Genomic DNA, 14,926 nt, shown 5'->3' with positions numbered 1-14,926 from the left:
AAATGTGTAGTACACACAAGTGCTACTCTGTACTTGATCAAAATGTCTAAAAATACAGTAGAAACATGTAATTATAGGGGTTGAGGAGATGTGGATAAAGGCAATGCATAATTAAACCAAGTAGGGTCTGTAATGCTACGCTTGACTAGAAAAATATGTATCGTTTCATAATTAATAATGTGAAATGTCTGTTGAGCTTCTGTTTATAATACAACTTCCTTCACTTCCTGTGAATACATCCTGATACAGCAGGATTCATCAGAGTAGATTTGGGAGTAGACAGATATCTGGGTGTGAGAGGAAGGCGAGTATAAAACAGAGTATCTACTGTCCTTACATGGAGGACTTTGGATGAGGCTGTTAGTCATACATCAGTCATCTTGAAGCTGAGACAGAATGGAGGCCAGAGTCTGTAGGAGGAGGGGAATGACGTGCAGTGACGCAGCTGTCCAACACTCTCTTTCTCTTTGCTGCCACCTAATGTACAGTCCTCTCCTTCTGCCTCTGGTAGTCTGATGGATATATTGGGGGATGATAAAACACGTTATACAAACTCAAAACAGATGTTTCTTAGCATGTAATCTGCTATCACGCACAAACTGAGTAAAGTCCTATTTGTCTTCATTGCTATAAATATAATTCATCCTGTTGTTATGGTGACAAATCAAATCAATCAATATTGAAATACTAAACATAAACAAACATAAGTCACAGACATTGGATAGCAGACAGGAATACAATGACAAATATATAAAAAATATTATCTGACATGTACAGTACAGGCCAAAAGTTTGGACACACCTTCTCATTCAATGTTTTTCCTTTATTTTCATGACTATTGACATTGTAAATTCATCAAAACTATTAATGAACACATGTGGAATTATGTACTTAACAAAACAGTGTGAAATAACTGAAAACATGTCTTATATTCTAGTAAGCAAAGGGTGGCTACTTTGAGGAATCTAAAATACAAGACATGTTTTCAGTTATTTCACACTTTTTTTGTTAAGTACATAATTCCATATGTGTTTATTCATAGTTTTGATGCCTTCAGTGAGAATCTACAAAGTAAATAGTCATGAAAATAAAGAAAAACGCATTGAATGAGATGGGTGTGTCCAAACTTTTGGCCTGTACTGTATTTTCTGTATTTTAAACCAAATCATGCATTTTTTAACCACAATTAACTAACTTATTTCTTTCATCCTAATTCCTCTCTGCATATATGTAATGTTTTCAATGGTTTGATTTCCTTTTCTATAAGTTACCAACCAAAACCAAACCAACCAAAATTGAATCAGAAATTTTGCATTAATAAAAGATTGCTGTGCAATATTTTCATTTCTGTATACTCCCTCTCAAAATATCTTCACTATGCAAAACCAAAGGAAAGGACTAGATCATTTCTAGCTCCACTGTAAAAGAAAAATTAGCACGCATGTCAAATCAGGTGTACAGGCTCGATGTACAAGACTCAGAGATTGTCGTACGTAAAGTGAGACTTACTGTAGGGAAAGAAGCGAACCCTCATCAGTATTTCTCGTGCAGTCTTCAGAATCTCTACAGCCTAAAGAGGAAGAAGGAATGTACTTAATACAATATAATAAAAAGGCTGTCATCTATTAAAAAAACTGGGTTTAACTTATTGAGGCCTTTTAAGAATATTTACATAGTTAAATGGATGGTAATTAAAGGTTTAAAATATGTAACTAAAGCTGTCAAAAGTATCAAACCAATATTTTAACTAATAATTTTTCAACAACACTGATGAAAAAGATACAGTCAGTTAATTTTACTTTTTATAGTATTGAAAGTACCAATACTATAAAAAGAGATTTACAATAAGATTTTTTCAACCCAATGCACAGATGAAACAATGGGGAAGCAAATCAGCTGCTCCTCAACCTGTGTGCAGGCTGTTACAAAAAAAGAAATCATCATTTTTTTTGTCCTGTTTTGTGCGCAAAGGACTTCTTTTGTTGTGGTAATGGAAGAGGTATCAGATATTGTTTTACGTGCTAGTATTGTATCAAAGTTTAAAATTCTGGTATCATGACAAACTTATATGTAACTGGCATGTTCTAAAACAGAGGCCAGCTTTTCACAGTAAAAGATGTAGTAGATAGATACTGTGAAATAATATGTTGATTCAAATCTGCATGCATCTCAGCTTCAGAGTACTGCTCTGACTTACTCTTGAGTGCTCGATGTCTTGAAAATCAACATCATTCACAGAAAGCACTTGGTCTCCTTCCTGCAGCCCTGCTCTATGGGCATCTGAGTCTGGGACCACCTGCCAACACATCACACACACACATACACACAGAAATTAGAAAACATGGTGTGGAAACAATTAGTCAGCAGCACAACATGCAAGAATGCCAGTTAAAGCTGTACTGCACATCAGAGCTACACACACACCTTGGATATAAAGATTCCCAACTGTGACGCCTTGCCCCCACGGATGTTGAAGCCCAGCTGTGCTCCTGGAGGTTTCTTCAATACAATAGTACGAGGCAGGAACTGGGGGAGCTCATTGTTGTAGTCAGGGTGATGAATCCGCTGTAAATGTAAGAAGCAAAAGCTGATAATATATATTGATACCATTTCGATACTTTTATTTATTTTTCAACTGTTATTTATTGCCCCTCCACTATGGAGGTATTAGTAACTTATTTATTTCACTAGGCTCAGCAAAGATTGTATTATCTGCCATATGTCTAGTGTGGGCTGATGGTGTGTGTGTGTGTGTGTGTGTGTATGTGTGTGTGGGTGTGTTTGTTTATTGTATGTATTGTTGTATTGTTGCTGCTCCTCCACATGTGAAGTTCCTAACGGAAAAATAAAGTTCTTTGAATTTGAATTTGAATTGAATATGTCTGTGATAGGCCATTATCAGCCAATAATCTGTTTGGCTTGGATATGGATTTAAGCAGAAATTGTGGTTCTACTAATATAAGGCGTACCTCCTGTGGCGGTATCCATGCTGGTGGGTTCTCATAAGAAGGCAGGAATACCACTGGGAGCTGGTAGTCATCATAAGGAATTTTCTGATCCATTGTTTAGAAAAACACCTAAAGACAGAAGAGTACAACGTTGCAAAAGTAACCCTTTATGTATATTATGTTAGTGGCAATGAATAATTTTACAGCATAAAAACAAACAAAGAGAACAAGACATAACAAGAGATGACATTATACTTCCAGTGGTGGAAAACAACTAAGTACATTGAGTCAAGTGGAATTTTGAAACACTTGTACTTAACATGGGTATTTCCATTTTTATTCTACTCTATATTTCTACTCCACTACATCTCAGAGGTAAATACAGTACTTTTTACTCCACTACATTTATTTGATAGCTTTAGTTACTTTTCAGACTTATATTATTGTTACAGAATGTAAATTATGATGTATTAATGAAGGTTCAGATACCCAGCAGAAGTATATAAGTTATTATAATAAGCTCGAAATTTACCAGCTGCAAAATTAAAAAGATAAAAACACACTAATACATCGATAATTAACACAATAATATATATGATTCTGAAATGTCTCATTCTGCATGGTGAGTATTTTTACTTTTAGTACTTTAGGTATATTTTAATGCTTATATCATCACACTTTAAAATAATCGCCTAAACCATTTTTTGCCAAAATTGTTTTTTTTGCCTACATCATCTCCTCATGACGCCGGCCACCTATGGGGAAATTGCCTACATCCTCAGTTGATCAGATCATGTGATTTTACCCCTTTAAGATAATGGCCTATGTCAAGTGTGTGACTTAAGCGGATTTATTATGCCCAAGTCAAAATAAAATGTGACTTAGGCAATTTTTTTGAACATGCCTTTGTGACTTAAGCAAGATATGGTATCACTTTATTTTGAAGGTGTCTACATAAGAGTGACATGAGCGTGTGTCATAAACATGACATGGGATGTGTCGTGAACATTAATGACACTTTGAAGTAACATTAATGCTCATGATACTTGTCAAGTCATGTTTCTGACAGGCTTGTGTGACTCTTATGTAGACACCTTCAAAATAAAGTGATATCATATCTTGCTTAAGTCACAAAGGCATGTTCAAAAAATGCTACATAATTTACACACAGTGTTATTACTATGCCAATAGTCATCTTTTGTTACATCCTTTTTGAGTGAAATGATCAATAAATGGCATATGTTACACTTTAGGTGAAGTTTTTCCTGCAAAACTTGAAAAAAATAGTTAGGCGATTATTTTAACAGGGTGACAGGGTGATATGTATACTGTACTTCTACTTTACTACAATTTTGAATGTAGGACATTAACGTGTAACAGAGTATATTTATACTGTAGTGCGCCCCCCGGTACGTTCAGCAGTTTCCTGACCGTAAATCAGCTGACACAACACAAAGCATGCAGGTAATCTGAATATACTGATGTACATTTCGATCAGATAGTTGAAATAAAATGAAGTAAACCGTCCTTTAGCTGATAGAGGATCATTTCACACTGCCATATGTAAACAAGATGCTATCTAACGCTACAGTTAGCTTACTAGCTAACTTCAAAACGAGCCTACTTTACTCTCTTAAACACACGTCATTTTAAACTAACATTCACTGTTAACACAAGCTGAGCTATAACGATGAATACAGGCTGTAACATGTGAAGGGAAAATGCAGAGTGATTGTCATAAGACAGCAAATTATCTCACCTGTCAGACTGAAGCTAGTAGTAGCAACCATAGGCTAGCATTGCGACATAGCCAACATAGCAACAAGCACTTTTTCCTCCTATTAACGAAGATTGCACAGTGCGCTACCGCCACCTACTGGTGGGGTGGAGTCACGGCGCCAATATGCAGTTCAGCTTTATACTGCAGTGGAGCAATTGTGGTATGATAAATCAACAGAGGGGAAAGAAGTAGGCCCATTGAGATCTTTTACCTAAAAATAAAACATAAAAGTAGCAATATTTGTGTGAGAGTAGAAGTAAATCATCCACAAGTTTAATTAAGTAAAAGTACATCGAAATTCAGGATTCAAGATCTATAAAGAAATATAAGATAAAGTTAAACTATCTTTATGCAGAATGGCCAATTTCAGAAAAATGTGTATTATATTAATGGATTATCATTTTTGATACATGGTTTATGATGATGATGTAGTGATGTAGTTTTATGTAATTAGCTACTTTATATATTGCTGGTTAGCTTAATTTATAATAATTTATCCTAATTTATTAGGTGATTATATTTTAGGCTGCTGGAAGAGCAATTTCCTGAGGAAACCTTCCCAATGGATTAATATTTCCTATCTATCTATCTATCTATCTATCTATCTATCTATCTATCTATCTATCTATCTATCTATCTATCTATCTATCTGCCTACTACTATTTGCATAGCCATTTGAAAACTACAGTAAAGTTACACATTACTGTATTTAGTGAATGTTCTGTACTGTACCTTACTTGTTTTTGTTTTTGTTTTTATTTTAATACATGAAGTGTATAACAATCCAATAAACACACTTGTAAAAAGTACATAGCATAAAATTAAAATACTCAAGTAAAAATGTAGCCTACTTTGTTTGTGATTTTTCAGACCAATCCCAGTTTCTTCATGTGAATTGTGAATCCTCCGTGCACACTGATGTTAACCATGGTGTTCCACAGGGTTCTGTGCCTGGACCAATTTTATTCACACTTTACATGCTCCCTTAAGGTGATATTATTAGAAAACATTTGATTAGCTTTCATTGTTATGCTAACGACACCCACTTATATATATCAAGCAAGCCGGGAGAAACTGATCAACTAGCTAAATATGCATGGCTTAAGGACATAAAAACCTTGATGGTCCCCAATTTCCTAATGTTAAACTCAGATAAAATTGAAGTGATTGTGCTTGGATCCAAACAACTCCAGAACTCATTATCTAAAGATTGAATTACCATCGATGGCATTACCTGGGCCTCCAGTAACACCGTAAGGAATCTTGGAGTTATCTTTGATCAGGATCCGTCATTAAGCTCCCATATAAAACAGACTTCAAGGACTGCCTTTTCACCAACGGAACATTGCAAAAAATAGACACACCTTGTCCCAAAAGGATGCAGAAAAATTATTTCATGCTTTTGCTACTTCTCGATTAGATTACTGTAATTCCTTACTGCAAGGCTGCACCAATAAACCCATTACAATTCTTAAATTAACATTGTTAAATAGTTGCTGTTTGATTGTGGTAAGGTTTTATTTAACCTATTTCCTCAGATGATAGAGAACTGGGACCTACCGGCAGCTGTTCCACCCTGAGCAGCTGATCACTGGCGAGGAGGATGCTGCCAACATGTACGCCTGTGGACTATACACCATTGGCAAAGAGATCATTGACCTTGTGCTGGACAGGATCCACAAACTGGTGAGTCGCTTCACAGCAGGAGGGGTACTTTAAGCCTATGATTAATTAGAATTTGTAATGAATGTTATCAACTCAGACTTAAATCATGCAGTTCACATTTGTGACACCAGAGTGCACCAAATCATTTTCCATATGAAAAAGTAGGTTCATTTTCTCACATGTTAACCGAGCAGTGCAGATATTTTGCTTTTAATTTTTCCAGGTCTTTAGAACTGTCTTTGAGATTTCCGCCTTTAATACAAGGTTATAGACAATAACTAGCAGGGATTTTAAACTCACCAAACAAGAAAGAACATTTATTTTGTAGGTTGACTAGCTCATAGAGTTAATGTTTATTTTTATAAAGGTAATAAAGGTGCCAGCAACAACTGTCATATAAGATAAAAAATATAAGATAAGTAACATTGACCCAGAGTTAACAATGACACTATAACCTATTTAAGATGAATGTTAAATGCCGGTTAAATTGTGGCTTTGACTCTATCTTCAGTTTACTGTACAGTGTCAGGTCAGTGTGAAGAGGCCTTTTTTGTTTTTTCTTGTGAAGAACTATAAAGAAATTGAATATTACTGTGTTATACTAGTTAATAAATTAATTGGTCCGAAGTGATTCTCATCATCTAAACTATGTTACTGCACTCTGTCTCCAGGCGGACCAGTGCACTGGTCTTCAGGGAATCCTGGTTTTCCACAGCTTCGGCTCTGGTTTCACCTCCCTGCTGATGGAGCGTCTGTCTGTAGATGATGGCAAGAAGTCCAAGCTGGAGTCCTCCATCTACCCAGTTACCTAAGTGTCCACAGCTGAGGTGGAGCTGTACAACTCCATCCTGACCACCCACACCACCCTGGAGCACTCTGACTGGGCCTTCATGGTGGATAACGAGGCCATCTACGATATCTGCCGCAGGAACCTGGACATTGAGCGTCCCACCTACACCAACCTGAACAGGCTGGTGAGTCAGATCGTGTCTTCCATCACTGCCTCCCTCCTTTTTGATGGTGCCCTTAATGTTGATCTGACAGAGTTCCAGACCAACTTGGTGCCGTATCCACGTATCCACTTCATTCTGGCCACCTATGCCCCTGTCATCTCTGCTGAGAAGGCTTACTATGAGCAGTTAACAGTGTCGGAAATCACCATCGCATACATGGCCTGTTGCCTTTTATAAAGTGGTGTTGTGGTGCCCAAAGATGTTAATGCTGCCATCACCATCATTAAGACCAAGCACCAAGGTTATTATAGTTAACGAAAACCAACGAAATAATGAAAACTAGAATTGAAAAAACATTTTCGTTAACTGAAATAAAAATAAAAACGAGAGTTTTAAAAAAAAACGATAGTTTGGGGTTTTATTTTGTCTTGTGACTTCCTGTTTTATTTTGAAAATTAACTCTCCTCTCGTTTCAGATCACTTGCCCTTCCCCTGGTGTCACTAGTCTGATTGTCTTCCCTGATTCCTGATTGTGTCCACCTGTTCCCCATTGCCCTCATGTGTCTTATAGTCTGCGTCTCCCTTTGTCTTGTGCCAGAGTGTTTCGTTCCTGTCGATCACCCAAGCCAGTTACCACAGTCCAAGTTTTGTCTCTGATTCACCGTGAAGTGTTGTATTCTTTTCCTCCAGGCGAGTGATTTTGTCTTCATAGTTTTCTTTTTTTTTGTTATCGTGTAGCATTTAGTCTTAGCCTCTGTTTTTTAGGAGTGCCTTTTGTTTTGTACCTTTAGCCTTCGCATTTTTCTTCCTTCCATTGGAGTGATTTTCTGTTGGTTTATTTTCCTTTTGTGTCAGCTGTTTTGTCCCCCTGACTCATAGGATAATTTTCATAGCCATTTATTTAATCACCGTGTCCTGAGGTTAAGAGGGATTAATAAAGTCCACACGGATCTTCGCTCTGCATCTGAGTCCTCCTTCATGTCCAGGCCTGACAAAATTATAGTGAAAATGTCTTTAGTTTTCGTCTTTGTCAACTTTTTTCATACGTAAACCTTTTTGGTTGATATGAAATCTATTTCATCTATCTGGTTTTATGACTTAATAAACTTATTGGGGCTGAGATGGATCAGACAAAGGAAATAAAGGAAACATTTATTGTGACCTTATTGAATCTGGCACCCAACAAATACCCCATTACAAAAAAACTAACACTAAAACTAATAAAAACTAAACTAAAACTTAGCATTTTCCAAAAAATAAAACTAACCAAAACTAGCAAACTCACTCTAAAAACGAATTAAAACTAACTGAATTTGAAAACAAGAATTGACAACGAAATTAAAACTAAAACTAATGAAAAATCCAAAACTATTATAACCTTGCCAAGCACACCATCCAGGTTGTGGACTGGTGCCCCATTGGTTTCAAGGTGGGCATCAACTACCAGCCTCCCACTGTAGTTCCTGGGGGAGACCTGGCCAAGGTCCAGAGGGCCTGAGTAGCACCACTGCCATTTCAGAGGCCTGGACGCGGCTTGATCACAGGTTTGATCTGATGTACTGGCGGGTCTTCCTGCTGCACCACCAAGCCTCTGCAGATGATCCAGAACGCGGCTGCACTTCGTCTGGTCTTCAACCAGCCCAGGAGAGCACATGTCACTCCGCTCCTCATCTCTCTGCACAGGCTCCCGGTCACAGCCCGCATCAAATTCAAAGCCTTGTCTCTTGCCTGCAAAATAGCAACGGGCACAGCCCCTTCTTATCTGAACTCCTTTGTTCAGATTCACAAACCCTCCCGTCCACTACGCTCCTCCAGTGAAAGACGTCTGGCTCCTCCACCGCTGAAGGCCTCTGCATCCCAAACCAGACTCTTCTCCTCTGTAGTGCCCTGGTGGTGGAATGCACCTAGATTGAACCATGGGCAAGACGCAGTCAAAATATTAGATTCTTTTTTTTCTCTTTCTCTCTCTGTTGTTTTTAATAGGAATTGAAAGGAATGTTAGGTGTCTTGTAAATGTTGTTTTACATCCTTTTAAACAAAAAAGGAAAGAACTTCCATCAAAAAGACCTTGCTACCTGTTGCTGGATTGCCTCTGAAGTAAACTTCCAAACTCCATCCGTTCTGCTGAGTCCTTCTCAATCTTTAAGAAGAGACTGAAGACCAACTCCTTACTGAACACCTTCACTCTTGATCTACACTGACGACTACGACAAGTATCGCACTGACCGCTCTTGCGACCTATAAAGCTCTTGACTCCTAATGGACTCAAATTTAACCCTCGGCACTTACTCTGGCTATGTTTCTTGACTTCATCCTTGCTTGTGTTGCATTACTCTCATTTGTACGTCGCTTTGGATAAAATCGTCTGCTAAATGACATTGTAGAATTATAGAATTGTAGAAAGTGGCTTTTGTTCACTGGTATGTGGGTGAGGGTATGGAGGAGGAAGAGTTATCTGAGGCCAGAGAGGACATGGCAGCTCTGGAGAAAGATTATGAGGAGGTTGGAGTTAAATCTGTTGAGGGTGAGGGGAAAGAACAGGGTGAGGAGTATCAGAAAGAACATGAGGCTACTATTTTAACAGGAATGATAATTTCAGTGTGGTTTTAAATACATTTCAATGTTTGTCCTGTAAAATGCCAGTTTAGCTATGTTCTGAATAAAATTCCTGAAATGTCTGTTTGTGGTCAAGTTCCTGTGACAGCGAGGTCTTTGTTCTAGATAAAATAAAGTTCCTGTGGCATATGAAGCTGTGCATCTGTTTGTTGAGTCTTTATTACTTTGTTCTTTTTGGGTGATGAAGGAAAATCAGTAGTTGTTTAATTAGTCTTTCAAAATCTTGAAATTCTAAATCCAGTCATAGACATGATTTTAAAAGACAACTGTATAACTGAGTGAACATAGCATGTTTTGCAGAATGTCTACAGTACAGTTAATTTAAAAAAAGAGTTATATTTTGTAGTTTAAGTCACTTTATTTTTATTAAGGCATATCTCACCATATTCACATTGATTTCTGCTTTTAGAACTTACTTTTTTTTTTACAGAAAACGGGTTAATATCATCATGTTAGTCATGCGATGGTTCACAATCCCATAACTACAATACCACTTCACTCAAATAAGTCTTTTTTAAGAATTTTAAAATGTAAGTTTAGATTTTCCAAAGTTACAATTTCTACTGAAGGCATTTCAAAAGCTGAGACTAATTTTGTTGGTCTATAATAATAAACATGCAAATTCTAAAACTGTTATTTAGTGAGAAATGAAAATCCAGGCTATTTGATAGATATTTGAGGAAAAACATGCACAACAATTAATGCCATGCATTGCATCAAGTTTTGCAGAGTTTATAAACTTTTTTTTCTACAATGTCATTAAGCAGGCACTTTTTTCATTTTATTTACACGTTATTTACACAAGACAGATTTTTAAAAGCATGTCATGCACAAAATGTGGGTGTAAAGTGACATAGATGGCTGGAAGGATTTTCAGTTATTTCAAAAGTGTGAAAAAAATCAACTCAAAATTCAACATGATCACAAGTTGAATGGTCAGGTGTGAACATTTTTAAATGTATTTATGGATTACAATGAAAGAGGGAAGTTGAAAAGTAAATTTGAAAGTACAACTTGATTGCAAAACAATGTCTAAGAAGAAGGAAAAAAATCCCAATTCTTGTTCCCAGAGGAAGTGGAGCTGTGTGCAGCATCAGAGAGTGTGAGAGTCACATATGAGGGTTTTCAGTCCTCCATTTGTGAAGATAAATCACATTTTAAAAAATGTATTTGACATTTTATCTCATCACCTTTTATTGCAGTGTTACACCCACTGCATTTTTGGCTAATTTAAGGTTACATTGTCAACCAGCGTAACAGAAAAGTGATAGTAGTAGATTGGAAGGGTGTGTCTCTATTATCTGTTAACAATGCAGGTACAACTGTGGGCTGCAACTTTATTTTGTGTGGAGCAATCCGTTGTGGTAAATTATATTCTTTGAAGTATGTATTACACCATCAAGTTTTGCAGAGTTTATAAACTTTTTTTTCTACAATGTCATTAAGCAGGCACTTTTTTCATTTTATTTAGGTTGTGAATCACAGGATGGCATTCTGAATGTTTGAAGTTCTTCTTTTTCAGTAATAACATGATCATGAGGAAGGGTCATGTCTGAATTAATTTAGGATTGACAGAGGAGATGTTGCCAAGCAACCACAAATAGATGCAGTAAGGCAAATGGCACAGGAACACATAATCCCCTACTGAGTAAAATAAGTCAAATCAATTTCAACAGAAATTCAAAGAAGAAAAAGTTTTAGTTGCCTTTAAAATAAATGAGCTCAAATAAAGCTTTATGGTATCAAATCATTCTAAGTGTACTTGAGACAATTCTATTCTATCTTTATTTTGACACATGACATAGCAATGAATTGTGCAGATAAGGTTTGGAATAAGTGTGTGTGTGTGTGGGGGGGGGGGGGGGGGGTATTAATAAATAAATACCACAGTTATACAGTGAATCTTTTTTCACAAACAAACATTAGCCTATTGTAATACATTCAATTTAAATCCTGTCTTTTGGATTATTTCAAGAAGCATCCCCTGTAAAACAAATCGGTATTTTGTGCATGGGACTAATAATAATAATAGGGCGGAGACGGAAGTGTGTACATGTGCAGGTGAGCTGTCAGTGTCAGTGTACAGTTTCAGTTTTCTTCCTTGAACGTCTTTCTTTGAAGCATACCTGAGCCGAGCTGTGTTAGGAGCCTCCCTCTGTGTTGGCTACACCCCTTCATCCCTGCACCCATTCATGCGGGACCATTCACATTCAATTCACGGACTCACACAAAGTGCAGAGGATGCGAGGGCAGCAGAGTGGCTTTCCCACGGAGAGAGCTGCAGCGCGAGGACGGAGGAATTTAACAAGCCAGCGTGATATGTGGTGAGTTTCATTTCGCTTTCTAGATGGATAGATAGATGGATAGATAGATAGATAGATAGATAGATAGATAGATAGATAGATAGATAGATAGATAGATAGATAGAGTAAAGAAAACAAAAACATCCAAAATACATATTTAGATATTATACATATTTGTTTTATTATTGTATTTACTATTATTATTTTTAAAGAAAACCCTGACTATACAAATAATAATTGTCTTAATATCTGTAGCCTTACCATCTTAAGTTTATTGATAATATATATTTTTTATTTATTTACTTACTTTCTTATTTACTTACAAACTTACTTACTTACTACTTAATTAAAAAAATGTCACAGAAGCTCTTTTTTAACATCATAATTTATGTTATATATTGTAATATAATGTGTGCAAGAACAATAAAACATTACTTACTTACTTACTTACTTACTTACTTACTTACTTACTTACTTACTTACTAACTTACGTACAAACTTACTAACTTACTTACTTACTTACTTACTTACTTAATTACTTACTTAATTACTTACTTACTTACTTACAAACTTACTTACTTACTTACTTACTTAATTACTTACTTACTTACAAACGTACTTACTTACTTACTTAATTACTTACTTACTTACTTACTTACTTACTTACTTACTTACAAACTTACTTACTTACTTACTTACTTACTTACTTACTTACAAACTTACTTACTTACTTACTCACTACTTAATTATAAAAATGTCACAGAAGCTCTTTTTTTCACATCATAATTTATGTAATATATTGTAATATAATGTGTGCAAGAACGATAAAACAAAAAGCACCTGAACACCTCACTATTGCCGTTCTTCAGAGATGTCAAGAGATAAACAGGAAACAACACTTGGGGGAAAAACATAAATGTTGTTTCACAGTTCCTACTGTGCCTGGAATCAAAGATCAAATCACAAGACAGATTTTAAAAAGCACGTCATGCACAAAATGTGGGTGTAAAGTGACATAGATGGCTGGAAGGATTTTCAGTTATTTCAAAAGTGTAAAAAAAACCAACTCAAAATTCAACATGATCACAAGTTGAATGGTCAGGTGTGAACATTTTGTAAATGTATTTATGGATTACAATGAAAGAGGGAAGTTGAAAAGTAAATTTGAAAGTTCAACTTAATTGCAAAACAATTTCTAAGAAGAAAAAATAAATAAATTCTTGTTCCCAGAGGAAGTGGAGCTGTGTGCAGCATCAGAGAGTGTGAGAGTCACAAATGAGGGTTTTCAGTCCTCCAATTGTGAAGATAAATCACATTTTAAAAAATTGATTTGACATTTTATCTCATCACCTTTTATTGCACTGTTACACCCACTGCATTTTTGGCTAATTAAAGTTTACATTGTCAACCAGCGTAACAGAAAAGTGATAGGAGTAGATTGAAGATTGGAAGGGTGTGTCTCTATTATCCCTTAATCTGTTAACAATGCAGGTACAACTGTGGGCTGCGACTTTATTTAGTTTGGAGCAATCCGTTGTGGTAAATTATATTCTTTGAAGTATGTATTACACACGCTTATGCATGAGCTAAAGAATTAATTAATTAAAGTATCATCAATCAGTTATGTCCCCCATCTGGTATGTTGGATAGAGACATAACGAGGACACTGTTATTAGGCACTCAACTGTATCTAATTGTTTTTTGATTGTAAGTGGGACATTTCTATTTCACTTTCTTTTGTCACTGGTTGACAATGTAATGGCTCTCACACAGTTAATACTCACCATGCGGCTCATAACTTCCGTGTAAAATCTCAGTTTGCACAGTGAAACAAGGCGTTTCATGTTTCATGTCAGTGGAATTTACACCTGTGGATCCGTCCAAACATGTGCACATTAGATGATGATTAATTCTGAGGAAAGCATTAGTTAAAGGGAGGAGGTGATTTTATTTTATAGCGTAGAATATCTTAAGAGTGTTTGCAGCTTAGCTTTACTTGCATGATCTACTTAACCTTGAGGTTGCTTAACACCCTGAAGGCATTGGCTGTGACAACAAAATGAGCAATCCAGGTGAGAAGAATACTGGCAAAATCCCAAGCCAAATCAAGTCTAACAAGAAACAGTTGGTTGTATAAAGGCCCCTTTACAAAAGACACCGTTATTGCTTAATGTGCTTTTCCATTGGGTGACAAACAATCTGTTTTTTCCCATGTCCCCTCTGGAAAATTGGACCGAAACCTAACACATTTGAGACATATTTGCCCCAACATGTTTTTTGGCATCTTGCTGCTGTGCCCTGTTCTCAGGCTCTTGCAGTGTGGAAATTCCTGCCATCTACACCTGCATAAAGTCATCATGCCATGTCAAATGAGTGCCCTTCACTGTCAGAACATAAACTATTTGTTTTTCATTTATGCACAGTTTATTTCCTCCTCCCCCTCCCCCCCGTGCATGGATGTGCCTGTCACCGTGGCTCCAATAGTGTGACTTCACTCTGTGCACGACTCTCAATACCCCATGGTGATGGCCATTGTAAGTGCTGCCAGTGGTGATACCCCATTTTGCACACTGGCTCCTTTGAGCGGGTGTTTAAAAAGGGATTGCCGTAATACCCCCTCCCTCATTTGCTTTCTGTCACAGTCGTCTTTTTTTCCCTCCA

General features: G+C 36.6%; 1 protein-coding gene and 1 pseudogene across 3 annotated transcripts; one reads left to right on the top strand and one right to left on the bottom strand.

The window, feature by feature from the left end:
* Positions 1-170: 170 nt before the first annotated feature.
* Positions 171-4,844, bottom strand: pdzd11 (PDZ domain containing 11). Of its 3 annotated transcripts, none has more exons than XM_059346476.1 (7): positions 4,708-4,844; positions 2,970-3,077; positions 2,425-2,565; positions 2,198-2,296; positions 1,510-1,570; positions 490-512; positions 171-423 (listed from the first exon to the last, which is right to left on the bottom strand). In XM_059346476.1, the coding sequence occupies exons 2-7, from the start codon at positions 3,060-3,062 to the stop codon at positions 376-378; spliced, it is 465 nt and encodes a 154-aa protein (XP_059202459.1). In that variant the 5' UTR covers positions 3,063-3,077; positions 4,708-4,844; the 3' UTR covers positions 171-375. The 3 variants fall into 3 exon arrangements, with proteins under 3 accessions (XP_059202459.1, XP_059202458.1, XP_059202461.1); XM_059346475.1 differs by having other exon boundaries at positions 171-415; XM_059346478.1 differs by having other exon boundaries at positions 171-512.
* A 1,425-nt stretch (positions 4,845-6,269) lies between these two features.
* On the top strand, positions 6,270-10,066 carry LOC131982270 (tubulin alpha chain-like; annotated as a pseudogene).
* Positions 10,067-14,926: the final 4,860 nt, after the last annotated feature.

Source organism: Centropristis striata, chromosome 12, assembly GCF_030273125.1.
Source record: "Centropristis striata isolate RG_2023a ecotype Rhode Island chromosome 12, C.striata_1.0, whole genome shotgun sequence".
In the NCBI taxonomy this organism is placed as follows: Eukaryota; Metazoa; Chordata; class Actinopteri; order Perciformes; family Serranidae; genus Centropristis; species Centropristis striata.
The sequence above is the reverse complement of the archived record's forward strand: the minus strand, read 5'-3'. Positions and strand labels throughout refer to the sequence as shown.